General features: G+C 42.7%; 1 protein-coding gene across 1 annotated transcript in view; it reads left to right on the top strand.

The window, feature by feature from the left end:
• LOC138756689 (uncharacterized) overlaps window positions 1-27,950 on the top strand; it is a 45,971-nt gene that overhangs the window by 16,793 nt on the left and 1,228 nt on the right. Inside the window, exons 3-7 of the mRNA XM_069923076.1 lie at window positions 11,405-11,538; window positions 12,228-12,309; window positions 22,886-23,008; window positions 23,528-23,549; window positions 24,107-24,222. Of these exons, the coding sequence (XP_069779177.1) occupies window positions 11,405-11,538; window positions 12,228-12,309; window positions 22,886-23,008; window positions 23,528-23,549; window positions 24,107-24,222 (477 nt within the window). The remainder of the gene's footprint in view (window positions 1-11,404; window positions 11,539-12,227; window positions 12,310-22,885; window positions 23,009-23,527; window positions 23,550-24,106; window positions 24,223-27,950) is intronic.

Here is a 27,950-nt window from a genome sequence, read left to right as displayed (position 1 = left end):
ACCAACTGAAAAACCTCACAAAGATAAGCGTATACAGAGCCGTTGTCATACCCACACTCCTGTTCGGCTCCGAATCATGGGTCCTCTACCGGCACCACCTATGGCTCCTAGAACGCTTCCACCAGCGTTGTCTCCGCTCCATCCTCAACATCCATTGGAGCGCTTACATCCCTAATGTCGAAGTACTCGAGATGGCAGAGGTCGACAGCATCGAATCCACGCTGCTGAAGATCCAGCTGCGCTGGATGGGTCACGTCTCCAGAATGGAGGACCATCGCCTTCCCAAGATCGTGTTATATGGCGAGCTCTCCACTGGCCACCGTGACAGAGGTGCACCAAAGAAAAGGTACAAGGACTGCCTAAAGAAATCTCTTGGTGCCTGCCACATTGACCACCGCCAGTGGGCTGATAACGCCTCAAACCGTGCATCTTGGCGCCTCACAGTTTGGCGGGCAGCAACCTCCTTTGAAGAGGACTGCAGAGCCTACCTCACTGACAAAAGGCAAAGGAGGAAAAACCCAACACCCAACCCCAACCAACCAATTTTCCCCTGCAACCGCTGCAACCGTGTCTGCCTGTCCCGCATCGGACTTGTCAGCCACAAACGAGCCTGCAGCTGACGTGGACTTTTTACCCCCTCCATAAATCTTCGTCCGCGAAGCCAAGCCAAAGATTACAGTAGGAAAACTCACTCACCCTAACTTTTCCAGCAGTTTTTTTTTGGGGAGCTAGTGGGCAAGAGAAAGTTTTCACCCTGCCAATGCTCAAACTGGTGAGAGGTAGACTTCCTGCAGGATGAATAGGGTTTATCCAACACAGAGGCTGCAGTTCAATTTATCTTTTAATACTGTAGGTGTTATCAATCAAATACTATGCTGCTTCTTTACAGAATCAGCTCTGCAGCATTGGTGAAAGGAAATGTAAAACAACAAAGTGTGGACACCTGTGGGTTTAAAAATGTTTTTTCTTTCAAATGTAATATGTATAAATGCATTTTTATCTGTCAAATGCAGTTCTTTTATACTTAAACATAGTCAAAGTTCATCCAAAAATTCTATGCCACTCAATGGGCTCATAGGTCAGCTGGTGCATTAGCAGAAAGGCACCCTAAGTGAGTGAGATATGCTGGGTACCTCATAGCTAATGTGGATCCATTGTATCTATAAAGAAGCCATTAAAATAAACAGGGATAGATTTCTTTTCTTACAATACCTGGATTTTGCTGATCTTGCACAAACCAGCCACAAACTGTTAGTTTGCCTCGCCCACAGGAAAAAGAATCTCAGAGCTGTATTTGACGTCATGTATATACTCTGACAATAAATCTGAAATCTGAGTATGTGTCCTCCTGGCCCAATGTCACAGGTTGTCTCCTCACATATCCTACAAACTTAACAGCACTTGTTGTTGTTATCCTTGTGTTGTAATAGGGTGTGTTATTGACCTATGACATTCTCTGACACTTGGGTTTATAAGCAACTTTTTAATCCAAGGAGTAATCCCTTAGCAAAACAAAATAAAATCCCAATCAACCTTGGAATGTGAAAAATAATGACAAAAGTGACGTGAAATTTTAAAGGATCGGGCTATTTATACAGTTCTTCCTGAGCAGCATTATAATTGTTTTTGTGTTAGTTATGAAGCAAGACATTTTTTGACATCAAACAAATGTGGTAAATGTCATTAAAATAAGGCATTAAATAAGTGTATTGAAGAAAAAAGTTTATATATGTTATCAAAATGTAAGCATGAATAGATAGGCACTAACAATATTTGTAACATGATCTCTGCCTCTTGCATTTTTATAGTATTAATATAGCATTTGTTATTTCCCCTGTAAATGACTTTGGCTGTTATACCACATCAAAAGTACAGTGCAAATGCATACTAACCATTGCTGTTCATTTTAAGTAAGTAATGATAATGTAAACTAGAAGTAAACCATGAAAATCTGTAGACACTGTGGTAGAAGTAAAAACACAATTTGCTGGAGAAAGTCAGGTATTAAACAACATCCTTTATGTGTAACAAAAGGTAAAAATACATAAATGATGTTTCAGGCTAGAGAAATTTTGGTAGGCATCTGAACAAAAAGATGGGGGAGAAAGGGGGGTGGCAAAGGTAGGAGATGAAGGTGGAGAAGGGAGGGAGCGGACAACAGTGATCAGGGGAGGAGGGATAGCTGGGTGGGTAAAGGGGAAGGGAGGGGAGAACTGGAAAAAAACTAGGAAGGAGGAGGGGAAAGAAAAGGTGAGCAAGTTTAGCAGAAAGCAGAGAAGTCAATATTAATGCCATCTGGCTGCAGAGTGCCCTGACAGAAAATAAAGTGAATTTCCTCCAATCTACAAGTGGTTAGGGTGGGATAGTACATAAGACCATGGACAGACATGTGAGTTGGGAGTGTGATTCAGAATTGAAACAGTTGGCTACTGGGAGTTTACTGTTGTGGCTGATGGAGTAGAGGTGCTGAGCAAAATGATTTCCCAGTCTGTGACCAGTCTCTCCGATGTAGAGAAAGCCACAAAGGGAGCACCGGATGCAGTAAATCAGCCCTGTGGATATATGTGAAGTGTTGCTTCATTTGAAGGGTTTCTGGGGCCCTGGTGAGGGAGGAGGTGTGGGCACCAGTGTTTGCACCCCCTGCAGCCACAGGGGAAGGCGCTGTGGGGAGGTAAGAGTGCATGAGGGAATTATGGAGGGAATGGTCCCTACAGAAGGCTGAGAGGGGAGGGGATGTAAACCAGGCTGTTAATGCCCCTGCACAAGCAGACCCATCAATTTCATGGGCCTCAATGGGAACACCTGTATCTCCTGCAGCATTCTAGTAATACTGCCTATTCAACCTTTTTGAAACTAACTTCCATTTGAACCTTCAGTTCTCAGCATGAAACCTAAGGACAGGTCAACAAGGGCTTCTTATTCCAATGAATTGCTAAGGAGGTCAAATTTTTTTGCAGTTATGTCCACTCATTGAATGTAGATTATTAGAAACAAAAGAAGCACCTTTTCTCATCCTGCCTGCAACTTTATGAATGGGTTAGAAATTTAATAGAATTAGGCTCAAAAGTATTTTTAAGCCACCAGGACCATCAAAATTTCTCAGTGTCTGAATAATTTAATCTGCAAAATGTCTCTCCATATAATTTTCTTTTTCAGTAATTTTAGAACCAAACTTTTTATGAAATCCCGATAGAACAAAAGAAAAAATGATTTAGAAATTCATGCTTACACTTGGACTGCATTGTGATTTCAGACAGGTTGTAGGAGTATCTTTGGGATTCTAAGCTGTTGTAGTCACGCTAGCCAGGCAACAAACAAAAGTCCACAGAGAGTCGAAGTTGAGTTAAACCAAATGCCTAACTGATTTAAAAGTTGCGTGCTTAAGAATCTTCTCCCAGCAGCCCCCACAACCTTTGGGTTGGAACTGATGTCAGCTGCCAGGCTGTGGTCTTGCCCCACACCTGGAACTCATACAGTTGAATCTGCGGCAGACTTGCCCGCGACCCCATGAGCTGGTTTGCCTGTTGCGTGGGTGATCCGCCACGTGACCCCCCTACCCAAGAACTGGCATTAGGAGTTGTGGAATCTGTGGCCAACACCTCTCAAGTCCGTTTGGGTGGCCGACCTTGTTGTTGTTGGGGTGGCACCGTCAAAGGGAGTTCCAGGTCTAGGTGTGCTGGCTTGAGGTGGTCAATGGTGAAGGGCTCCTCATGGCCACTCACGTCGAGGATGTACCTGGTTCCTTTCTGATGCACCACCTTGTATCAGCCCTCATACGGCTGCTGCAGTGGAGCCTGGTGCATGCATGCCATTGTGAACGAAAATGTAGTTGCAGTCCCGGAGGTCCTTAGGGACAAAGGAAGGTGTTGGGCCATGGCATTGGTACAGGAGCTAGTGTTCCTACCTTCTCTCAGAGTCTTGTGAGCACTGCCACGGGTGTCACCTCTGTGCCATGGGCTGCTGGCACAAATTCACCTGGAACTATCAGTGGGGTGCAGTATACCAATTCTGCCAATGACGTGGCTAAGTGTTCTTTGGGAGCCGTGTGGATACCAAGAAACACCCAGGGTAGCTTGTCTACCCAATCCGGGCCTTGGAGGTGCGCCATCAGGGCCGATTTCTCTTGGTCTGCGGATGTTAAGCCATGGTGTGGTGCAGCTGGGTCCCAAGTAGCTGTGCCAGCGCTGACCGTAGGCTGGACATGAATTGCAGGTGATGTTGGCAGGCAGGCCAAAATGTGTAACCCAGCTTGCGATGATGGCTCTGGTGCAGGACTCCGTGGACGTGTCAGCCAGTGGTACAGCTTCTAGTCACCTGGTGAACATGTTGACCATGGAGAATAGGTACCTTACACCTTGGTGGACCAGTAGCAGACTGACAATTCCACATGGTCGGGCTCAAACCTCTTGTACGTTGGGTGGAAGGGATGAAGGGGTCCTTCTTGTGCCTCTGGACTTTGGAAGTCTGGCAGTGTATGCATGTGCTGGCTCAGTGTCTAACCTGCTTGCGTAGGCTGTGCGAAACGAATCTATCTGCCACCAGTTGGATGATTGCCTGAATGGATGGGGTTAAAACTATCTAGTGTGTCGAAAATTCAGGAGGAATGATGGGCCAAGGTTGGCTGGTGGACACGTCATAGAGGATCTTGCTGCCTTTTGTGCTGATGGGGTCCAAACTGGGGTCACTCCCTAGTAGGCATCATCAGCTTCATTGGTGGTGTGGGGAATGCCCAGGCTTTAGGGTGTGAAGCAGCAACTTGGTGTCACGCTGCTTGGTGGACCATAGGATATCTTCGTGGGCCACTGTTTTGTGTGGGTCACTGAAATCGTCATTAGCGATGAGGAGGCGGATATCTTCCGGCATCTGCTCAGGAAAGACATGCTTGAACTGTAAACATGACTTATGCAGTCTGCTAGTGCCAGCATCTCATTCATTAAGGCCAAAGGTGCGCGGCCACCTAGGCCATCCATAGGCAGCAACCATGCTGCTTGCACACGGTGGAAGAGGCCAAAAATTCGGATCAGCAGTGCCTTGATTACTTCGTATCTGTCCACAACCGGTGGCTGGTGCAGGAAGTCAATGATGTAGCCTGTTGTTTTCTGGTCGAGTGAACTGACCACATGGTGCTACTTTATTGCATCCAAGATGATTTGCCTAACCTGGAATTGGACTTCTGCCTGTTCAAACCAGACCTGCAGCTGTGAGGTCCAGAAAGTTGGCAGTTTCAGTGACACTGCATTCTGCATGCTTGGGTTGGTCATTGTTGGGTCCAATTGCCGTTTGCACCATTGGGGTCACCATTGCAGCCGCATTAACCACGCACCAAGCAAAAAAACCGCGCAGAATTGAACATGAGTTGAACCAACTGCTTTACTGATTCAAAGGCTGCACGCTTAGAAACCCTCTCCCAGCAGCCCCCACAACCTGGTGTCTGCCATGGACTTTCCTGTGACTCCATGCCCTATTCTCTTATTGCATGGGCGAGCTGCCGCACTGTTCACAATCCAGCGTGGACCCCTACTGGCAACTTCTGTAATAATCAGGCAATTAGTCACAAGTTGCTGTTGTGGCACATGAATAATGGGTACTTATTTACAATCACAGTTCCTGATAATTTCCCAAGGTGATTTGAGACATTTCTGGATTACGTGACCTGCAAGTAATAGCTAGGTACTTAACATTTACAGTATGAAATAATTTCAATGAGATTTCTTGCTTGCTATTCTATTTTTTTTTAGTGATAGATAAGAGTATATGGTAATTACAGAAAAAAGACTTAAGGTGGACCAGTAGTGAAAGGTTTAAGTTAGGATGTAACAATTTTACCTGGGTGAGAAATAAACATAAATCTCTGTCAGAGAGCCATTTGACGAGGGGAGAGTGAAGGTTCAATAAAAATTTCAAGTAGGGATTAGTTATGTGTGACTCCCAAATAGAAACTCCATGGATCATTGAAGAATGAATATACAAGGAGGATAAGGTTTTAAAAAAAAGGATATTTGTGACAACTGCAGAGTGTTCAACATCATAGAGAGACTGGGGTATTGAAATTACAGGTGTGAATTCATTAAGATATAAAGTAAACTAGGAAGGCAAAGATTCAAAGGAAATTCTGATATTATAGATGTAAAGACAAAGGGAAGCAGGGATTCAAAGGATGTTTCTATAAATCCAGCTTTGTCTGGATTTGTTAATTTTAGCAAATATTCTGCCAACCTATTGGCCAATGCTTTTGCAATGATTTTATGATCTGTGTGGAGTAACGGGATGGGTCTATACGAGGCCAGATTCAATGGGTTCCTGCCTTTTTTTGGAACACCGTGATGATTGCTGTTGAGAAAGACTCTGAGAGGATATGCGTCTCTGCCATCTGATCCATCACCTTTATAAGAAGGGGCATTAAAAGATCTTGAACTCTATAAAATTTGATGGGGAAACCATCTTTCCCTGGTGATTTTCCAGCCTGCAAAGAGCTCAGAGTCCATGCAATCTCCTATTTAGAGAAAGAGACCTCAGCCCCTCTCACTCTTCCTGATCCAAATTTGGTAGTTCTAATGAAAGCAATAAATCATCTCTTTTGATTGGATCACCATCTGATTCAGATTTATATAATTTGCACTGGTAATGCACAACATTGGTGCTGCAAAACTACAAATTTTGTGATATATGTTCATGACAATAAATCTGATTCTGATAATTTGAAAGAAGAGAGAAAAAGGGATGAGCATAGATCATATTTCCCACAAATCTGGTACAAGTGCAGTGCTGGAAGACTGTTAAGGTGGTTTAAGAAGGAAAAACAAGGTAGCCTAAGCAAATGTAGTTCATTTTATCTAACATTGGTGCTGAAGAAGTTATCAGAAAACATTTGAGATATACTTTCACCATCATTTTGAAGAATGAGTGTAACCAAGGACAGTTACACTGGGATATGCTAAATGAATAGCTTGATTTAATTTTTTTGATGAGGAATGTCATTGATTTCATTGAGTAATAGAGAGAGACAGCATGGAAGCAGATTCTTTGTCCCATTGAGTCAACACTGACCATCAAGCACCGACTTTTTACACTTTTCCTACCATAATCATCTTCATTTTTCCATCAACTCTCCACAGATTTTGTGCAGTTTAGATCAATCTAATTATTCCCTCCCTCACAAACCATAATCCTCTAATTTTATTACATCCATGTGCCTATCTAAGAGTACCTATTGTATTGGCCTCCACTACCACTGCCAACAATAAAATTCAGGCACCCACCGCTTGGTATAAAAAAACTTAACTTTGACACCTCACTTAAACTTTCCACTACTCACCTGAAACAGATGTCCTCTTGTATTGGCCATTGCTACCCTAAGAAAAAGGTGCTGACTATCCATTCTATCTATGCCTCTCATAATCTTATACAGCTCTAATAAGTCATCATTCCTCTTCACTCCAAGGAGAAAAGCACAAGCGCGTTCAAATGTTCTTCATTACACATGTTCTCCAATTCAAGCAGTATTCTGGTAAATCTCCTCTGCATTTTCTCCAAAGTGCCTACATCTTTTGTACAATGAGCCAACCAAGACTGAACAAATATTCTGTGTGGCCTAACCAGAGTTTTATAGAGCTACATAATTACCTCATGGTTCTTGAACTCAAACCCCCAACTAATGTAGGCCAGCACATCATACACCTTCTTAACCACCCAATCAATTTCCTTTCTGTTTTTTCAAATTTTTATTGTTTTTTATAATAAATACAGTATAATGAAGAAGAGGGAACAAACTGAAAATACAATATCATATATGTGTGTGTGTGTGTGTGTGTGTGTGTGTGTGTGTGTATTTTACTTCAAACACTATAAACTAGGTCTCCTCTCCACTGCACTGGATGAAGACAGAAAAGACATTTTAAAAATATACTTACTTAAAAAAACCCCACCTAACGTACTCTATTAAAATAAAAGAAAACTAACCAAAAAAAATCTGAGCAGCTTATCCTGAGGGTTACATATATTTTATAGCTTTTGATTCATACTGTGAATCAAAAAACAAATTTAAGACTAAATCTCACTTGGAAGAGTGAGTATATCTAATCACATTAAAAACATTTACATCAAATGAAAATAAGACAAAAAAGTCGGCATATATCTTCAAATCTCACCAATGAATCAAATACATGATATCTACTTTTTTTCTAAACTTAAACAGGACATAATATGAGAGAACCATTGAAACACTAGCTGCTTTCAGGTGGCCACAAAGCCCGACTGTAAAGCCTCACAAAATATTCCTGTGCGGCTGTCAGGTAGCCATCTGAAACCAGAAAAGCTGGCCAGGAGGGTTACTTAGCTAACCCTTCTCTGAGAGATATAACTATCCTCATCGGAATATCGATTGTGGCAGCTGAAAGCAGCCCAGGCTGCCAGGGGATGGGCTGATGACGTTGAAGTGACATCGTCAGCCATTGACTCCTGAGACAAGGAAGTCAGACTAAAGTAGACTTCTTCAAATTTTATTTTGTACCCTCTCCCACTGTCGGTCTCCCCCCCCCCCCACCTGGCTCCTGCTACTGGTCCCCCCCCACCCTCGCCCGCCCAACTCCTGCTGCCGCTGCCGGTCTCCCCCGCCCGCCCGACTCCCACTGCCGGTTTTTCTCCCCACCCACCCTCGCCTGCCTGACTCCCGCTGCTGGTCTCCCCACCCTCACCTGCCTGACTCCCGCTGCCAGTTTCCCTTCCCCCCTCGCCCGCCCGACTCCCGTGCCACTGCCCGTTCTGCCCCCCACCCTCTCCTGCCTGACTCCCATTGCCACTGCTGGTCTCCCCCCCCCTCGCCAGCCCGACTCCCACTGCCGGTTTTTCTCCCCACCCACCCTCGCCTGCTCGACTCCCGCTGCCGGTTTCCCTTCCCCCCTCGCCTGCCTGACTCCCGCTGCTGCTTCGGGGGTGGGGGGAGGGAGACCGGCAGTGGGAGTTGGGCAGGCAAGGGTGTGGGGGGGAACCGGCAGCAGGAGTCGGGTGAGCGACGGTGGAGGTGAACTGGCAGCAGCAATGGGAGTTGGGCGGGCGAGGGTGAGGGGGGAGACCGGCAGCGAGGGTCAGGTGGGCCAGGGTGGGGGAAGAACTGGCAGCGGCAACAGGAGTTAGGTGGGCGAGGGTGGGGGGGGGAGCCGGCAGCGGCAGGGGAAGTCAGGTGGGCGAGGGTGGTGGGGGGAGACTGGCAGCGGGAGTCAAGACATGCCTGAGTTGTTTGTCAGGCATGCCTTGACATGCTGCTATGACGTTGAGGTCAGCGTGGGCAGGACTAGGCACCTGTCCGATGTAGCCGGCTTTCGCTGCTAGGCGACTAGCAGTCAGCTGGCACGTTTAGGTGCCAGAAAGCTGTCCATTCTGTGGCCACCTAAACGTGCTAGCTGAACTCCTCTAGCCGCTCCTTCAACCACCTAATCTTCTATCAGAACACCTGAAAGTGGCTACTTTTGGAAGTCGAGAGTCTTTCCATATGAATAAGATGGCTCTTCTAACCAACAGTGTAGAGAAGGCTACAACCTGTTGCGCAGGTACAGAAAAACTCCCTATGTCTGGTTCAATAACCCCAAAAAGAGCAGTTGTTAGATTGGGTAGTAGCTCGATCTGAAATACAGTTGAAAAGCTATTAAAAATTTCTTTCCAATAGATTTCTAAGGATGGACAAGACCAAAACATATGTGTCAATGTAGAAATATCAGATTTGCATCTGTCACAAGTAGGGTTAATATAGAAAACATACTAGCCAGCTTATCTTTGAATATGTGAACTCGATGCACCACTTTGAATTGGATTAATGAATGTTGGCAACATATTGAAGATGTATTCACCAGTTTAAGAATCTTGTCCCATGGATCCTCTGATAAAGGTCTTGCAAATTCCAATTCCCAAGCCTTTTTAATCTTATTGTGAAGTACTGGTTGTAATTTTAATAATCTTTCATATCTAATTCCAATTAATCCTTTCTGAGAAGGATTCAATCGAAAAACATTATCAACGAGATTGGATCGATATACATATGGAAAGTCCGTAATATGGTGTTTAAGAAATTTCTAATCTGTAAATATCTAAAAGAAATGAATATTTGGTAAGTTATATTTACTTACAGCTATTCAAAAGACATTAAACATCCTTCCTTAGATATATTTGCAAAATAAATAATATCTTTGATTTTCTATATAGTGAAAGATTAATTAATTATTGATGGTTATTGATAAAATTATTGATAAAACATGTTTTTTAATTAAAAAAAAATCCTAAACTGAAACCAGATTCACAATATATGTTTGAGTATTGGATTAGATATATCCTTCTTGATCTTGGAAAAATTAAATGGAAGAGAGATAAACCAATAAAGAGGCCTCTGAATACCGCTGTATAGATTCCAACCGATCAATTTCGATAGTAACCTTGAGGGACCCCAAGATCCATCTGTTCTTTGGCACCACTAATAATCTTGTCATTAGCCAGGTACTCTGTCTTCAAGTTCAATCTTCCAAAGTGTATCACTTCACACTTTTCCAATTGAACTCCACCTGCCATTTCTCTGTCCAACTCTGAATCCTTGTTATATCCATTGTAACTTACTGCAATCTTTTCCATATCCACAACCCCACTAACTTTCATGTCATCTGCAAATGTACTGATCCATCTATTCACTTCTTTGTCCAAGTCATTTATGAAAATTACAAAGAGTTGGAGTCCCAGACAGATTCCCACTTACCTCACTGACCTCCAAGCATTATGCTCCATCTACTACCACACTTTGCCTTCTGTGGGTAAGCCAATTCTTAATCTATGCAGCCAAGTTTCCATAGATTCCATGCCTCAAGACTTTCTGGATGAGCCTTTCTTTTTAAACGCCTAACTAAAATCCATATACTCTATATCAACCACTCTACTTTCATCAATTTGTTTTATCACCTCCTTGAAAAATTTAATTAAGCTCATGAGGCATGACCTTTTACCTTTCTCCCTATTCTTTTTGAAACATCTAATGTCCAGAACCTCAAGCAGCCAAGTCTGCCCTTGCAACAGCCAAGTCTCTGTAATGGTCACTACATGTACTGCTCCATTTTCTAAGTTCATCACCTTTACTCTAAGCACCTCTCGCATTATAGTAGTGAAACATGAAAGCCTGCCGAAATGCTGGATGAACACATCAGCTTTCACAGTGTCTATAGGATGTAAAGATATTTCAGCCCTGAGCCCTTCAAGGTATGAGTGATCGGTCCTTAAACCTAATTTTTTCAGATGGTTATTGAATAAAAATAATGGCACATGGAACAGCTCAAATCATTTAAAAATTAATTTAAACAACACTTATCATCTTCTGCTTGTATTTCAAGGCTTTGCATGTTAACTCCTTTTCTTTTCTTGATCAAAATAACAGACACTGCAAACAGGAAAAGAGCATCTACAAAAGCTCTCGGTGATTACTTGTTCCCAAATCATAAACAATTACATCGAAACACTGGGCACCACTTTTTGAACAATCTGAAAGAAAGGCATTTTGTAATAAAGCAGGTGGGCAAACACAATATGGTTTAAAAAAGTAGTGTAGCTCTATTAATTATGTGATGTACTGTATTTTAGCACATACTTACCTTCTACTTTATTTCAAGCAATATTTTTTCAACAAATTATAATGGCTCATAAAACTAACAATTATGTTTCTATTATATTATATTTTATTACATTTTATGACTTGACGATCCAAATTCAGAGGTGTGGAATACAAGGCATAACTTACTGGAGTTCTGATGTTGAAGTAACTGTGTATTTAATTCATGGCTTACAGATTTTTCTGTTGATTAAAATTTAAGTTTATCAACGAGATTGGATCGATATACATATCTTTACATCCTATAATACATGAAATAGGAAATAAACAACAAGTCTGCAAATGCTAGAAAACAGGAGCACACACAAAGAGAGGGCTGGAGGAACTCAGCATCCATGGAAAGCAATAGGGACATAATCCATGGAAATTGGCTTGAAACATGGACTGCTTATTGGTTTCCATAGTTGCTGCTTGACCTGCTGGGCTCTTCAGGCTAGTCTCTTGCTAGTCTCTTGTGTTGTATTCTTTGTTTGAAATAGGAGAGATATTTGATGCTGCCATGATGCTTCTTTTGCCTTGATCCACAACTTTCTTGACTATTGTGCATACTTCACCAAATGTTTGCTATCATTGTTCAATATATTTTTAATAGAGATTCCAGAGAGTGATGCCTTCTGACCAAAATAAAACCAGAATTGTGACTATCAATGGAAAATACAATCAGACTGGCAAAGGTAATGCAATGCCACTGTTTATCTTTTTGCTTCTGTAGTGCTAAATATGTATTTTAACATGTAGATGTGCATCAGTCCTGCTGCTGTTAATATGTCATATTAGACACTTATTCACTGTGAAATATAGGACCAATGATTAAGGAGTTAAAATATATTATTTTTTTCCTTCATTCTTATTTTGTATTTTGTTATCTGATAGAGGCTTTGATTCAAGTTAGAATACGATCAGCGGTGAACATAAGCCAGTGCAGTCCAGCATTGAAAATGACCCAAATATTCAGTACAAATGGGTAAAATAGATAATTCACTAATGTGGCTGTACCAGCAGGAGATTTAAATTACTTTCATTCTTAAGTAGAATTGACAAAAGTAAAACATTTAATAATTTCTCACATGGTAGGTGTGCCCAAAAGGTTAAGGCATACAAGATCCAATGTGAACTGGCTAATTGGATCTTAAAATTGTTCGGTGATAGGAAGCAGAGAATGGTGCTGGAAGGATGCTTTTCTGATTGGAAGTCTGTAAGCAGCAGTGTACCATAGGGGTTGGTGTTGGGGTCCATATTGTTTATATTCTTCCTCTTTGGCTTGGCTTCGCGGACGAAGATTTATGGAGGGGGTAAAAAGTCCACGTCAGCTGCAGGCTCGTTTGTGGCTGACCAATCCGATGCGGGACAGGCAGACACGATTGCAGCGGTTGCAAGGGAAAATTGGTTGGTTGGGGTTGGGTGTTGGGTTTTTCCTCCTTTGCCTTTTGTCAGTGAGGTGGGCTCTGCGGTCTTCTTCAAAGGAGGCTGCTGCCCGCCAAACTGTGAGGCGCCAAGATGCACGGTTTGAGGCGTTATCAGCCCACTGGCGGTGGTCAATGTGGCAGGCACCAAGAGATTTCTTTAGGCAGTCCTTGTACCTTTTCTTTGGTGCACCTCTGTCACGGTGGCCAGTGGAGAGCTCGCCATATAATACGATCTTGGGAAGGCGATGGTCCTCCATTCTGGAGACGTGACCCATCCAGCGCAGCTGGATCTTCAGCAGCGTGGACTCGATGCTGTCGACCTCTGCCATCTCGAGTACCTCGACGTTAGGGGTGTGAGCGCTCCAATGGATGTTGAGGATGGAGCGGAGACAACGCTGGTGGAAGCGTTCTAGGAGCCGTAGGTGGTGCCGGTAGAGGACCCATGATTCGGAGCCGAACAGGAGTGTGGGTATGACAACGGCTCTGTATACGCTTATCTTTGTGAGGTTTTTCAGTTGGTTGTTTTTCCAGACTCTTTTGTGTAGTCTTCCAAAGGCGCTATTTGCCTTGGCGAGTCTGTTGTCTATCTCATTGTCGATCCTTGCATCTGATGAAATGGTGCAGCCGAGATAGGTAAACTGGTTGACCGTTTTGAGTTTTGTGTGCCCGATGGAGATGTGGGGGGGCTGGTAGTCATGGTGGGGAGCTGGCTGATGGAGGACCTCAGTTTTCTTCAGGCTGACTTCCAGGCCAAACATTTTGGCAGTTTCATATTACATATGAACAATATAACAACTTGGATGTGAAAGTAGGGGGAATAATTATTAAGTTTGCAGATGGCATGAAAATTGGTAGTGTTGCAGATACTGAGGAACATTACATAGTTCATATCGAGGTTGAGTAGACCTTTGTCAGGTGGAATTTAATCTTGATAAATGCGATTTGATACGTTTTGCAAAGTGAATTAGGGATAGGACATATACAGTAAATGGTAGGGCACTAATGGGGTTCAAGTCCATTGTTCCCTGAAAGTGGCATTGCAGGTAGATAGAATGGTGAAGAAGGCATATGACATACTTTCCTTCATAGGTAGGGCCATAGAATATGAAGGTTGGGACATTATGTTCCAAGTTTACAAAACACTGGTTAGACCATACATGGAGTATTGTGTGCAGTTCTAGTTGCCATTAATATGGTTGTATTGGAAAGAGTGCAGAGGAGATCGTTTGGACTGGAGAACTTTAGATAGGAGGAAAAATTGGATAAGATGAACTTGTTTTCCTTGGATTGAAGGAGGCAGTGGCGTTGACCTGATAGAGATATATAAAATTATGAGCCATATATGGGAGATAGAATATTTTCCTCATGATAGAGGAAACATAGGTTTGAGGAAAGAGTTTTAAAGGGGAATGAGTGGAAAATTTTTACACAGAGTGTGCTTGACTTCTGTAACTCTCTGATGAGGATGTGATGCTATCAGATGCAATCACGACATTTAAAATTCTTTTATATGGGCACTTGACTAGGTAGGGTATGGGCCTAATGCAGGCAAATGACAGTGTAGATGAGAAAAAGGTCACATGGATGTTGAAAACCAAAGGCCTGTTCTATGCTCTCCATCTTTATGACTCTAATTCTAGATGCAGTGCCTTCCTGATATCCCTCTGATGTGGCTGTTTATCATATTAAACAGCAGGGCTCGCTGGTTCTGTTTTGACTTTGGGAAGATAACTCATTTTCAACCGCATGATTTCAGGACTGTGGTGAGAAAGTTCAAGGAGTCAGTCACTGCTTAGTCCAGGGAAATAAGTTCTTTCTGTTCATTCTATTTGGGTCTCATAACTTTATCAACGTCCATTAAATCTCCCTTTATCCTTCCCTAGTTCCAGAATTACACCTATTGTATGTCTCATTTCACAAGATGCAATTTTTCTTGGGCTTATATCTTGCCATTCTTTCTATTCAGACCACATAGTTTTATAAGCAATTAAATTTCCCTTTACCTTTGGGCTTATTAGGGATGGATCTGACTAATTGCCTGGGTAGCCTGGAAATAACCTTGCGTACTTCTAGCAGGACCAAGCAAAAGCATCAGAATAGTTGCACACCTCCCACTAGATGGCAAGGTGAAACTCTTAAGAAGAATATTATGTTTAAAATTACACAGCATGAATGCCTTAGGAGAAAAATTCAAGTAACATAATTGGAAAGAAAATTGTCAAATTTTGTCTAATTGCCACTAGATGGCACGATTATATAATTACAAACTGATGACTGCAGAGGCACGCTGCATATTAAATGTAGACATAAGAAGGGGGAAAAATTGCACAGATGTGACAATGGGATGTCATTTGCTCTAAAATATGGGTTTGTGGTTTTCATGATCTTTTAGATATAGGTATCGACAAAGAGATAGACAACAGACTCGCCAAGGCAAATAGCGCCTTTGGAAGACTACACAAAAGAGTCTAGAAAAACAACCACCTGAAGAAACACACAAAGATCAGCGTGTACAGAGCCGTTGTCATACCCACGCTTCTGTTCGGCTCCGAATCATGGGTTCTCTACCGGCATCACCTACGGCTCCTAGAACGCTTCCATCAGCGTTGTCTCCGCTCCAGCCTCAACAATCATTGGAATGACTTCATCACCAACATCGAAGTACTCGAACTGGCAGAGTCCGCAAGCATCGAATCCATGCTGCTGAAGACCCAACTGCACTGGGTGGGTCACGTCTCCAGAATGGAGGACCATCGCCTTCCCAAAATCATGTTCTATGGCGAGCTCTCCACTGGCCACCAAGACAGAGGTGCACCAAAGAAGAGGTACCAGGACTGCTTAAAGAAATCTCTTGGTGCCTGCCCCATTGACCACCGGCAGTGGGCTGATCTCGCCTCCAACCGTGCATCTTGGCGCCTCACAGTTCGGCGGGCAGCAACCTCCTTTGAAGAAGACCGCAGAGCCCACCTCACTGACAAAAGACAAAGGAGGAAAAACCCAACACCCAACCCCAACCAACCAATTTTCCCTTGCAACCGCTGCAACCGTGCCTGCTTGTCCCGCATCGGACTTGTCAGTCACCAACGAGCCTGCAGCAGACGTGGACATACCCCTCCATAAATCTTCGTCCGCGAAGCCAAGCCAAAGAAAGAAAGAAAGAGATATAGGTAGATCTAAAAATTTACGGGTCCAATACTGAATTTGAGGGCAGCTCAAAGTGCGAAAATATATCAAGAATTAAAAAAAATTAGACATTCAGCCAAGTAACAGCCCCACAAGCACATGCCACCCAAATCTATTAATCAACCTACAAGTCCTGTATGCTTTGAAGGGTGGGAGGAAACAGGAGCTCCTGGGAAAAACCCACACAGACACAGGGAGAACATACAAACTCCTTACAGGCAGTGCCGGATTCGAAACCGGGTCGTTGCTGCCATAATAGAGTTGTGCTGTTATGCTAAATGTACTGTCCAAACAATGATGACAACTTTGGCAACAAAGGAAACCATACATTAACTGTCATGTTCATGCCATTCTTTCCAAGTGTGAGCCACACTGCACTTCTCTCCCCCACAGCTCAGTTTGTTCTTCTGCCTCAATGAGTAAATGGTTTCTGTCTCAGCTATGTCCTCCAAACCTTTCTCATTATTCTCTCTATTAGCATTTTAAATTGACGAGTCACTTATCCCACCTAGAGTATTTTATTAAGACATTTCATAAATTTTAAAAGCTATCTTTAATTTTACTTTGTTGTTCTTCCTTTTTTTATGCCTATGCACTTCTTTGAATTTTAACAAATGGTGTAATAGATTTACCTAAGTCACATGACACTCATCCATGTTTTCTTGGACTGTTCTTTGCAGCTTTTGCCAACTCTCTTACTTTTGTTTTCAGAAGAAAAGAAACACTAGTTGTATTTATTTGGGCTCAATAATGTGTATTGTGGAAGTTATGGAAATTGTTTTGATTCAAGAATGACAATTGTACATGCACATGGACAACAACAATATCTGAGAATATGTAGAATCATTCAAGGTATCTAAGGAAACCACTTTTACCCAAAATTTAAGAAGTACTTGATGAAGACTGTGGTGCGCTGTTAGCCAGAATCAGACACTGTATGACAGGCTTTAATCCACAAAGACTTCCACAGAGCCAGGCTGGCTGTAGCTGCAGCAGCCAGCGCAGGCTTAATTCCCGGAAGGTGATTGACATCCGACTGGGTGGGCTTGATCCATTCAGGCCGACTGGTTGACAGCCGGCCAGGTGTTGTCCTGTCCCCTTACACTTCTGCATGCACAGAGGCTGCCCCCTGCAGTAGGCTGGTGGTACATTCCTGCAGGTACAGGTGTTGCCCCTTGCAGTAGGCCGGTGGTGTACCACGACAAAAACTTAAAGCAGTGTAACCCATATAGCTGAGAGTTAGGAAGTTGGGTGAGCCTAAATTTATGTACACTGTTCGATTGCTCAAATAGTCCCCCTTTTTGCCATAATTTTGTTTGGTTTTGAATATCATGCCTGCAGTCAGGGATGAACACATATGCAGTATGTGGGACTTGAAGGCCATGGATTAAAAAGTCTGCAATACTGCCCATGCTCTTTCCTCATCTGACATGAAAGAACCAACCATACTAATATGAATTCCATAACTGTCATAAAATAGTGTCTGTGGAAGTAGAAGAACATTGTGTAAAACACAAAAGTTTGCAGACACTGTGACTGAAGTAAACACACAATGCAGGAGAAACTTAGCAGTTCAAACAGTGTACTTTATGAAGCAAAGATAAAGATACATAACCAATGTTTTAGGCTTTAGCTGTTCACCAAGATATGAACAAACAAGCAGGCGCCCAAACAAAATGGTGGGGGTGGGAGGGGGGCAGGGGCAGAGGGAGGAGTATAGTCCCACAGGAAGTAATAGGTAGATGAAGGAAGAAGGGAACACGAGCAAACAAAGGGAGGGACATTGCACTAGTTTGTTGCTTTTCTCAGAACCTTAAGGGGACACTGTTGACATTGGGGGTCTCATGTCGGTAGCTGCAATACTCATTGCAGACTGCTCAATCCCTGTTAAAGTCCACAAAGTGCATTGTTGCCTGTGTTTAGATACAGAGATAGTTGTGACGTGGCTCATCAGTGCAATCAATGCTCCATTTCTCGAGGCACTGTGTTCGCCATTCAGAATGAGTTGGAACAAATGGGGCTGAAGAAAGATGTACATTTTCAATCAGTATAATGATTATCCAACTGCATGAAAACCAACAAGGTCGGGTCAGATACAGCAATGAGCTCTCTGAACCCTTCTCCATTAACAATGGCGTGAAGCAAGGCTGTATTCTCGCACCAACCCTCTTTTCAATCTTCTTCAGCATGATGCTGAACCAAGCCATGAAAGACCCCAACAATGAAGACGCTGTTTACATCCGGTACCGCACAGATGGCAGTCTCTTCAATCTGAGGCGCCTGCAAGCTCACACCAAGACACAAGAGAAACTTGTCCGTGAACTACTCTTTGCAGACGATGCCGCTTTAGTTGCCCATTCAGAGCCAGCTCTTCAGCGCTTGACATCCTGCTTTGCGGAAACTGCCAAAATGTTTGGCCTGGAAGTCAGCCTGAAGAAAACTGAGGTCCTCCATCAGCCAGCTCCCCACCATGACTACCAGCCCCCCCACATCTCCATCGGGCACACAAAACTCAAAACGGTCAACCAGTTTACCTATCTCGGCTGCACCATTTCATCAGATGCAAGGATCGACAATGAGATAGACAACAGACTCGCCAAGGCAAATAGTGCCTTTGGAAGACTACACAAAAGAGTCTGGAAAAACAACCAACTGAAAAACCTCACAAAGATAAGCGTATACAGAGCCGTTGTCATACCCACACTCCTGTTCGGCTCCGAATCATGGGTCCTCTACCGGCATCACCTACGGCTCCTAGAACGCTTCCACCAGCGTTGTCTCCGCTCCATCCTCAACATCCATTGGAGCGCTTTCATCCCTAACGTCGAAGTACTCGAGATGGCAGAGGTCGACAGCATCGAGTCCACGCTGCTGAAGATCCAGCTGCGCTGGATGGGTCACGTCTCCAGAATGGAGGACCATCGCCTTCCCAAGATCGTGTTATATGGCGAGCTCTCCACTGGCCACCGTGACAGAGGTGCACCAAAGAAAAGGTACAAGGACTGCCTAAAGAAATCTCTTGGTGCCTGCCACATTGACCACCGCCAGTGGGCTGATATCGCCTCAAACCGTGCATCTCGGCGCCTCACAGTTTGGCGGGCAGCAACCTCCTTTGAAGAAGACCGCAGAGCCCACCTCACTGACAAAAGGCAAAGGAGAAAAAACCCAACACCCAACCCCAACCAACCAATTTTCCCCTGCAGCCGCTGCAACCGTGCCTGCCTGTCCCGCATCGGACTTGTCAGCCATAAACGAGCCTGCAGCTGACGTGGACTTTTACCCCCTCCATAAATCTTCGTCCGCGAAGCCAAGCCAAAGAAAAAGAATAATGGGAATGCTGAAATAGCTAACAGGAAGGGACTATTTCCATTCAGAGAGAGATCAATAACTAGGGCTTACAAACTAAAGATAACTAGTTTGATAGGTTGGTTAAAAAGACTTTGGCATATTGGCCTTTAATCTTTAATTAATACTATAAGATATCAATGTCGGAGAGAATGCAAAATGGATTTCCAAGGATGACATCGGAACTGGGACATTATATCTATTTGGAAAGGATGAATAATATGAATGATATGTGGAAAGAAATATCTGATTGATAACTAAAATAATGAAAATTTCATTAAAATGGCCAGAGAAAGAATGTTTCTATTTGTTGCGAAGAGCAAAATTGGAAATGGTTAATATACTAGGAATTAAATTATGAATTAGGAAGCAATTACTCAAATATAGTAAATATATATTCAACCCAATGATTCCAAGCCCAATGATTGTTCCGGATCTTCAATGTCAAGAAGACTTCATGTCAGCTCTTCTTTCTTTCCATTCTTTCCAAACCAATTCCCATTTCCATTTCCGTTTACCCTCCTCTGAGGAGACAATGAATCAGCAAAAACCAAGGCATCGTGATCGTTTTCAAAAAATTGAGGTTGTAAGTTTCCATAAAAAACCTTCAAAATTGCAGGATAATGAAAAGCAAATTTATAGCCCTTTCGCCATAAGACATCTTTAGCCGAATTAAAGAGGTCGTCTTCTAATAACCTCTTAACTCAAATCGGCATTAAAAAAAACACTATTATTTTGAATCATCAATGGGGATTGACTCTACCACGCTTTCTGTACCGCCATTCGTAAAATAATTTCTCTATCTTGATATTTCAAACAACGAATCAAGACCGCCCTCGGTGTTTGTCCAGGAAATGTTTTTTTTCCTCAATGCTCTATGGACCTGATCCAGTTCCAAACCTTTAGGAAAAAGCTCTTTACCCAATACCTCTGGGATCCAATGCTTAAAATTTTTTATTGGATCAGAACCTTCAAAGTCCTCTTGAAGACCAACTATTTTCTCATTATTTCTTTGGCTTTGATTTTCCATTGAATCAATCTTCTTCAATAAATCTTCTTTGAATCCCCCAATCTACAAAAGAACCTTCCACTTTTTCCATTTTTTCTTTATTGCGTTCCACCTGATTTTGACATTCATAAAAGGCTGTTTTAATTAAAAAAAAAATTATCTTGTATGATATCAACAGCTTTTATACATCTGTTAATATCACTCTTAACTACAGTCATTTCTTGTTTCATAGTTGACATTTCTTCACACAAAATATTCATTTTTGTTTTCACCTCCATAATTCCTTGGGTCATTGAGTTAACATTTATTTCGACATATTATCCATTTGGAAAGCAATCCCTTCCAAAACAGTGAACACTGAGCTCAATCCAGATTCCATAACCACTTTTTGAGGTCTACCTTCTTTAACTGCAAGCTCCTCCTCCTGGGCAAATTCCAGTAAGGTAAGTTCCTCTTCACCTTCAGTCACCATAGGTCCTTTGACTGTGCGGCTGCAGGTTTGAATACCCGATGTCGGCACCCCGACCTCGTCGGGGCGCTGGTGCTCGGGCTCCTCCACAGCCCACACTTTTTCCAAAAGGTCACGGACCCGGGATGCTCCGCGCATGCCCGGCAGAACCGCTGGTCATGCAGGAGCATCCTCCGACGCTACACTGCGCATCCCCAGGCCACCCAGCAATGTCACGGGCTCACAGGCCCCTTTATCAGTCGGGCCATCCGCACGCATGGCTTCACGTGCACGCGGGTCGGCTACAACCGAACTCACCAGAGTGCCAGCTTAATGTTTATGGTCTCCCTTCCCTGTGAAGCAGTCAATTTTAGTTGGCTTCTTCCATACTTCTCTTCTACCAACTACATAAAAAATATTAAAAATATTTTATGATTTCAATCCGTGGCCCCCTTAAATGTGCCTTGGCCCCCAGGAGGTCATATGGCCCCCTTTTGAGAATGGCTGGTGTAGAGAATCTTTGATGTGGTCCATTGATAGCTAGTTTATACATTTTTTAGATAAGGAGACCTAACTGTGAACAGTGCTTTAAGTACAGTTTCATCAAGGCCAATCTGACTATCCTAAGGATGGTGGAAGGATAAGAGGTGAAAAGACATTGCCTGAGGTTGCAAGGGATAATGTAATAATAGGCATTAGTTAGTGGAATGAAAGCGTGTACAAGAGGGCCGTGAAAGCAACAATCACTATGAAATGCTGAAGAGAGAAAAAATTGTGATTGATGGTGGAATTGTCTTGAACATGAAGGAAATTGCATCAAATGATCTGTTGAACATGGAGTCTCAAGAGATTTCAAATGCTGAAATCTGGAGCGAGAACAAACTGTGGGAAGAAGTCAGTGGGTGTGGGAAAGGGATTGTAGCCATTTTAGATCAAGGCCCTGCATTAGGGTCCTCCCCCTGTCCTACCCTCCTTGTAGTTAACAAGCTTCTTTTGTCACCTTCCCAGTTTTGATGATGTGTCATCAAGCTAAAATTTAACTAATTTCTCTTCCAACTGTTATGTCCTGACATATTGAGCATTTCCAGCATTTTTATTTTAAATTTCCAGCATCTGTGTTATTTTGATCTTCAATAGCTTTTATGTTTATTGTCATTTTGAACTCCCTTTGATAGTCATTAGTGCTTGGCGGGGGAAGGCATGGCTAAATGGAATTTTTCTCAGTATCGTTTTCAGTGTGATCTTTAGCATTATCTTTAAGGCTATAAACCAAAAGAATTGCTTCCATTCAGAGAATTTGTGTGTAGGATTTATATGTGTTTTGTGGTCATTTCTGCTCTTTATTGTAATTACCATGAGCCAAAAAGGTACTATTCATCACATGATTGAAAACCTCATTGACGACATCAGATTAACAAAATACTTTTATGATCGTATGAAACTTTGGAAAAGGTTACAGAATATGTAAACTTGATTGTTCAGGTCATTCTGTTTTTTTTTCCTTTGAAGTCCACTTGTTGATATGCATGACCAATTGCTTTGGCTTATAAGTTTAATAAAATGACTAAACATTTAGAATGTGCTTCAGATGTTTAAATTATTTAAAGTTTTATGGAGTTAAATATGTCTGGTTGCTAGTGCAAAATGCATATGAAATTATTGTCCGCTCATTGTACTCACAGTTTGATATTCATTTCTGTGAAACTGAGAGATTAAGTGTCCAAACATTCCAGAATTCACATATTTACTGTTGGGCTCTCTTGGACTAATTGTTGATCTATAAATCTAGATTAGATCCATTTTCAGAAAGAATTTACAGGCTCTTCTAATAATGTTGAAGCATCTATTCTTCATTTCAGTGCATAAGAACAATCTAAGTGATGTTTCTCTGCACGTGAAACAGGATGGCACAATAAGCAAACGGAGTATATCTTTAAACCCAATGAAAGTCTTAGATGCTCCAGGAATGAAAGATGATTATTGTAAGTATCATTTTCAGTTTTGGATTTTATTTGATCTATTTAAATACATATTCTGACCTTGTTTAAGAAACTAACCTTATTCAAATGGAATTTTTTTTTGCACCCTGATAGTTTATGGATTAAACTGAAGGGTCTTTGATGCCAAAACATTAATTATGTTTCTCTTTCCCCCATATGCTTCCTAACTTTATGAGTATTTCCAGCATTTTTTTGTTTTATTTCAGATTCCCAGCATCTGCAGTTTCTTTGAATTTTCACAGAAAACGCATTTTTCTTCATGAAATTGCTTTGGTTCAGAGTTTTGATTCACACAAACTCCTGAGCCAAGCAAATTTTCAAAATAATCTCTATTGTGTTCTAAAGCTCAATATAGGTTTAATGTTTTGAAGATTACTAATATATGTGAGTTAATAACCATTGATTATTAATCTTCACTGATCCAGTATTCAAATTAAATTGTTTCTAGGGACCAAGCAAGTGTGAGCTAGTCATTGTTCTTGCTTTTGATTTCTGTTCCAGCCACCACCATAGGAGAATATATGTGAGCCTAAATATTGTCGAAGAATGCTACCAAGCAAATCAGTGATGTTCTGTCTAGGATGCTAACCCTGCAACATTCATCTCATGTATGAGTAATAATATTTGCATTCTGTGTTGAACTAAAACCAGCATTCTTTGCAAAGAAACAAATGACTGAACTTTAGAAGGTAGTACAATACATAGTATAGCACACTAACAGGCTCTTCAGCCCACAATGCTTGTGTTGACCATGATGAAAATTTAAGATGCACATCTAGCCTGTATATAGTTAATTTCTCTCCATTTCCTCCCTGTTTTTGTGTCTGTTTAAATGCCTCTTAAATATTGCTATCATATCTGCTTCTACTCCAACTCATTCCAGTCATCTATTGCTCTTGCCTCACGAGTCTCCTTTAAAATCTAAATTTAAACCTATGCCCTGCGAAAAAGACTGACCATCTACCCTGTCTATACTCTAATTTTACGTTCGTATTAGTTTGCCCCTCAGCCTCTGATTCTTCAGAGAAAGCAATTCAAATTTGTCCAACCACTCTTTATTGCTAAAATTCTTTAATTCAGGCAACACCTCGGTGAACATTTTCTGCACTCTTTACAAAGCATCCACATCCTTCCTGTAATGCGACCAGAGAAACACGACTCACCGATTTTTATATTCAGTACTCTGACCAATGAAGGTAAGCATGTTTCTCAACCACCTTATCCTATTTTGTTGCCACTCTCAGAGAACTGTGGAGTTCCACCTCAAGATTGCGCTCTTCATCAATGTTCCTAAGGATGCTTGCATTTACCTCCCAAAGGGTAACAGAATCTTGGGTTCCACCTCCTTCTACCCATTTTCCCATTGGTTTCTTCTGGTCTCTCCACCTCATCCCTTCCCCCACCTTGGTTTCCTGCTGGTTTCCACTGTCATCTTTTTTAAAATCAGATTTCAGCTCTGCAGCCTCTGTTTTCTAATCACCTATTCCACCCTGTCTGACTCATCTTCCTCCACCTATCCCTTTGTTTTTTTGCCTCTCTGTCACATTGTTTGTGATATACATAAATAACATGGGGAAAAAACGTGGATGGATGGGTTAGTATTGCAGATGATACAAAGAGTGGTGAAGTTATGGATGTGTAGAGGGTTATTAAAGAATACAACAGCATGTGGTGATACAACCACTACTATAACCATGCTCCTACCAGGCTACTGCAGGGGCAACCACTGTACCTGCAGGTAGGCAACCTGCGAGGCTGGGCCCGCCATGCTGGCTGTCAATCACCGGCCCATATAAAGACTTGAGCTGTCCCTTTTCTAAATCATTTGGGCATGTGGAACCAGAGGCTACAGAGACCTGGTGTTCAATTCTAAGCTGATTAAAGCCTGTAGTACAGTCTTCTTGTGTTTGTTTGCTGCACCACAGCGCATCACACAGGATATTTATCAGTTGCAGATGTGGGCAGAGAAATGGCAGATGGAGTTTAATCCAGACAAGTGTGAAGTGTTGCACTTTGGGTGATCAAATCTAAGGGTCATGAATACAGTCAATGGTAGGGCTCTTAAAAGTATTGCTGTGCAGTGGGATCCAGGGGTACAGGTCTGTAACCCATTGAAAGCAGCTGCACAGGTTGATACAGTGGTAAAGAAGGCACATGGTATACTTGGCTTCAATGGGTGGCGCATTGAGTATGTAAGTTCTTCTTTTGGCTTGGCTTCGCGGACGAAGATTTATGGAGGGGGTAAAAAGTCCACGTCAGCTGCAGGCTCGTTTGTGGCTGACAAGTCCGATGCGGGACAGGCAGACACGGTTGCAGCGGTTGCAGGGGAAAATTGGTTGGTTGGGGTTGGGTGTTGGGTTTTTCCTCCTTTGCCTTTTGTCAGTGAGGTGGGCTCTGCGGTCTTCTTCAAAGGAGGTTGCTGCCCGCCAAACTGTGAGGCGCCAAGATGCACGGTTTGAGGCGTTATCAGCCCACTGGCGGTGGTCAATGTGGCAGGCACCAAGAGATTTCTTTAGGCAGTCCTTGTACCTTTTCTTTGGTGCACCTCTGTCACGGTGGCCAGTGGAGAGCTCGCCATATAACACGATCTTGGGAAGGCGATGGTCCTCCATTCTGGAGACGTGACCTATCCAGCGCAGCTGGATCTTCAGCAGCGTGGACTCGATGCTGTCGACCTCTGCCATCTCGAGTACTTCGACGTTAGGGATGTAAGCGCTCCAATGGATGTTGAGGATGGAGCGGAGACAACGCTGGTGGAAGCGTTCTAGGAGCCGTAGGTGGTGCCGGTAGAGGACCCATGATTCGGAGCCGAACAGGAGTGTGGGTATGACAACGGCTCTGTATACGCTTATCTTTGTGAGGTTTTTCAGTTGGTTGTTTTTCCAGACTCTTTTGTGTAGTCTTCCAAAGGCGCTGTTTGCCTTGGCGAGTCTGTTGTCTATCTCATTGTCGATCCTTGCATCTGATGAAATGGTGCAGCCGAGATAGGTAAACTGGTTGACCGTTTTGAGTTTTGTGTGCCCGTTGGAGATGTGGGGGGGCTGGTAGTCATGGTGGGGAGCTGGCTGATGGAGGACCTCAGTTTTCTTCAGGCTGTTTGGCCTGGAAGTCAGTATGTAAGTATGTTACAGCTATATATCACTTTGGTTTGGCTGCACTTCGAATACTGTATGCATTTCTGGTTGTCCCATTACAGGAAAGAGTTCAGAAGAGATTTAACAGGATGTTGTCTGGTTTGGAGGGTATGAATTATGCAAAGAGATTGGACAAACTTGGGTTGTTTTCTCTGGAGCGTAGGAGGCTGAGGGGCAACCCAATTGAGGTGCATAAAATTATGATAGGCATTGATCAGATGGACATTGAGAAACTCTCTCCCCAGAGGAAAAGTGTCGCACACTAGAGAACACAAGTTTAAAGTGAGTGGGAGGAAGTTTTAAGGGAGAAGTGTGGGGAAAATATTTTACATAGAAAATAGTGACAGGAATGGACTGCCAGGAGTAATGATGGAAGCAGATACAACAGTAGCTTTTAAGAGGCTTCTAGGTGGGCACAAGAATATGAAGGGTCAGAGGTATATCTACCAGGAGCAAGCAGCAAATTTTTAGTTTAATTTGCACATCATGTTTGGCACAGACATGTGGGCTGAAGGGCCTGCCCCTGTGCAGTTCTGTTCTATGTTCTGCCTTTGCCCATCATGCCTTGCCAATCCTGGATTTTCTCTCTATTTCCAGTCTTGATGAAGCCCTTCCGCCCAAAAGTTCGATTATTCTTTTTCTCTTATTGATGCTGGTCGACCACCAGAGTGCATTGAGTTTCATCTGAAAAAAATAGACAGTCTCCTATGTTTTACCAACATACATATCTAGATTAAACATCATCTGCTATCTCTTTGCCCAATTTCTAACTGATTTATTTCCTGCTATATCACTTGAAAACAATTCTGACTATCTGCAGTTTCATCAATTATCATGTCATCTGCAAACTTGTTAATCAGCCCACTTATATTTTTGACCAAATCATTTATATATATTATAAACAGTAAAGACTCTAGCACCAATTCTTGCAGAACACCATTAATCAGAGATCTTCAATCACAATAACACCCCTCCACCACAATCCATTGTTACAAGCCCAGAGGACCCATAAACCCAGCAGCAATAGATATTCACCAAGACAAATGGTTAAACAAAAGTTGATTTTACTTATCTTTAAACATGAAAACAGTATCACACTTTAACTTATCACAATTAACGTAACTAACCTAATTAACCCCCTTCTAATTCTAAGCGCACATGTATGTAATATGTGTATAAATTTAGAGTTTCACTTCTCATTCCTCCAAGTTCACTGGTTCCAGGCAATTCTTATACTGTGCACAGAATTTAACATTTATAAAGTTCACCAGGCTTTGGTGCTAGAAAAGTAAATGTTTACCTCTCAGGAAGGTTCTTGTCGGTTTTCAGAGAGAGATTTGTTGTTCACAGGACACCCACAACTGATTCCTTTTAAGCAACCACTTCAATGTCTTGCCGAAGAAACTTGCCCCATCTGGGTTTTCCAGATGATAACCTCTTTCTTTCAGGTCACCAAAGAGTTCCTTTTTGTTTCCCTTATTTCAAGTGAAACATTATGCAGCCAGACCTCTCCTCTTGTATGAACCATGTGGTGGTACACCACCAGCCTACTGCAGGGGGCAACCTCTATACCTGCAGGAGTGTACTGCCGGCCTACTGCAGGGGGCAACCTCTGTACCTGCAGGAGTGTAAGGGGACAGGACAACACCTGGCCGGCTGTCAATCAGTCGGCCTGAATGGATCAAGCCCCACCCGGTTGGGTGTCAAACACCCTCTGGGATATAAGCCTGCGCTGGTCTCCCGAGGCCTCAGTCAGAGTTGCTGCAGCTACAGCCGGCCTGGCTCTGTGG

The sequence above is a fragment of the Narcine bancroftii genome, chromosome 3, assembly GCF_036971445.1.
Source record: "Narcine bancroftii isolate sNarBan1 chromosome 3, sNarBan1.hap1, whole genome shotgun sequence".
Classification (NCBI taxonomy): Eukaryota; Metazoa; Chordata; class Chondrichthyes; order Torpediniformes; family Narcinidae; genus Narcine; species Narcine bancroftii.
The sequence above is the reverse complement of the archived record's forward strand: the minus strand, read 5'-3'. Positions and strand labels throughout refer to the sequence as shown.